General features: G+C 43.2%; 1 protein-coding gene across 1 annotated transcript in view; it reads left to right on the top strand.

The window, feature by feature from the left end:
- The window catches only part of Mindy4b (MINDY family member 4B), a 22410-nt gene extending 21716 nt beyond the window's left edge, over positions 1-694 (top strand). The window contains exon 9 of the mRNA XM_023704087.1: positions 552-694. Coding sequence (XP_023559855.1) covers positions 552-694 — 143 coding nt within the window. The remainder of the gene's footprint in view (positions 1-551) is intronic.
- Positions 695-2317: the final 1623 nt, after the last annotated feature.

Genomic DNA, 2317 nt, shown 5'->3' with positions numbered 1-2317 from the left:
CAAATAAGAGTGCTAAACTGGATTTAAAAGTAGATGTGTAAATATTTTTAATCAGTATTATTTGGAAAATAAAACATAACCACATAAAATTAAAAAAAAAAGGGTAGTTGTTGAGTACCTTCTCAAAGGCCACCTGGCTCACATGAGGCAAACCTGGGCCTTGAGCTCTATGCTCAATTATCCCACTAGAATGCTACATACTGCACTCAAAAATGCAAATGTATTCTTAGGAGCCTTGAGAAGTGGGAGCGTTCCCTGTTCTTGTTTTTCCTGGCATCATCTTGTGACAGCACGTGGTCCTCCAAGGTATGTAAGATGCATTAGATGATTTATTAGTATTCACATCCCAGTACAAGTCAACCAGGTTCTGACTCCTTTAGACAAGGCCCTTCCGCACAGCATCTGCTGGGATCTCCCTTCGCTGAGCCAGGTCTAGGACCACAGTGCGCAGAGCTCAACTCTTGCCCTTGAGCGCTGTTGTCCTTCAGTAGTGGCTTCCTGAAGAGTGATGAACCAGGCTTGAGTGTAAGTATCTCATGTTCCTTCCTCAGATACACATGCCCATCACTGGGAAAGGGCCCAGAATGAAGATAAACACGGACCAGGAAGACGATGTTCGCCAGTGGAGATGGCCATCAGAACCAAGTGGAGAGAGGCTACCATCAACTGGAATGGGACTTATCCCTTTTTCTGAGCAGAAAAGTAGGGCTTACAATAAGGTCTCAGGGCTGCAAGAGTCTTGTGCAAGAGGAGGATATTTAATCTCTATGTTCCTCTCTCATGAGCCCCCCTCCCACCCATCCCCCCCAAAACCCCACTACTAGCAGCTTTTACAGTGTTCCTTCCCATCACAAATTCCACAGGTGCTGGCAGTGTTAGGAGAGAAGACTGGCCCTGTGCCCAGGGTCCTCCTGCTTTCTCCTCTATAGTCACCTGAACTGGCTCTTCATTTTATTCAAAAGAAAAATATGGAGTCTCTCCTCTGCATATTATTTCCAAGTTAGTCTTTTCTTGGTTTGATTCTCCATGAAGGTTATGGAACCTGGCAGCTAGCTTCCATGTGGGACTAAAGTTACCCATCAGGCAGCATCAGACTTTAGCTATGGCAAGAACCCCAGCCTTCCCAGACATCCAGGATGGGGAGCATTCTTTTCCAAGGAAACATTGCACTCCCACATGAACAAGTTCTTGCCACTGACATAGTAAGCGGGCTTCCTCTGGCTGGAAGCAGGGGCTATTCCTGGGGAGTCAGCAGCTAAAGCAGTTGGCTACAGGCTTCAGTAGTCACAGCAAGCAGGCAGAAGGCAACACTCTTCCCCTCAGCACTGTATTTCCTCTTTTCTTCTTCATAAACTAGATACAAATAATATCAACAAATATAAACTGAGACAGAAGTTTGATTCTGGCATAAAAGATTTCATATAAAAATAAAATTTCTTATGTCATTGTTCAAAGAGAAAAATAATTCTTTCATGAATGTGATCTTTCCAGTTCTGTTAAATGTCTACATATTTTCTGAAAAGATACAAAGACCACACATAATCTTTCTAAAAGACAGACAGGAAAACCATCTAGACATTTTTGCAACCAGCACTGACTCCCACCTCTCCACTGGTCTGCTGATTCGTAAATTAAGGGCTTTCAAATTTGGAAACCAAAGGTCAGTTCCCAAAGAAAGACTTTTCCATATTTATTTTCCATATTATCCAATGCATTTTCATGTGGCTCAAGAACAATGTTTTATCTTAAAGAATATGTAGAAAATAAAATTTCAAGGCGAATAATAAATTATGCCAGGAGAGGAAGCCAATTTAGCTTGGGTTGTTAATTATAGTACCTATTATTGGTGTTTTCAGTTGGGGTTTTATATCAGACAAATGAGTGTATCCCTACAGACCCTGGTCTTATTTGGTCTTAGTCTTTGACATATCGTTCTTCCCAAGGTGCAGACCCACTTTTGTTTCATGTACATTGAGCTATTTCTTCCTGAGTACCTCTTTTGAAGTTGACTGCTGGAAAGCCCAATTAGAAATCACATAAAGTGTATGTTGGGGCTTGTAATTAGATGCCTCCAAAGCCTCATAGGTAGGACTTTTTGGAGGTGGCTGGATCTAGGGTGTGATACTGGAATCAGAGATGTGTGGTAACTAAGTTGGCTTAGCATAAATGTGAGTGTGGACAATGGAAGTCTGGTCCTGGGTATGGGAGTCACCATTGCGAAGGACTGTAGGGGAAAGGCAAGCTGGCTGTGGGCTGCTTGCTACAGGCTGCCTTCCACCTCCCACACCTTGAACAGTTTCCCTCTGCCGTGCCCCTC

This window comes from Octodon degus, unplaced genomic scaffold (assembly GCF_000260255.1).
Source record: "Octodon degus isolate 3935 unplaced genomic scaffold, OctDeg1.0 scaffold00186, whole genome shotgun sequence".
In the NCBI taxonomy this organism is placed as follows: domain Eukaryota; kingdom Metazoa; phylum Chordata; class Mammalia; order Rodentia; family Octodontidae; genus Octodon; species Octodon degus.
The sequence above is the reverse complement of the archived record's forward strand: the minus strand, read 5'-3'. Positions and strand labels throughout refer to the sequence as shown.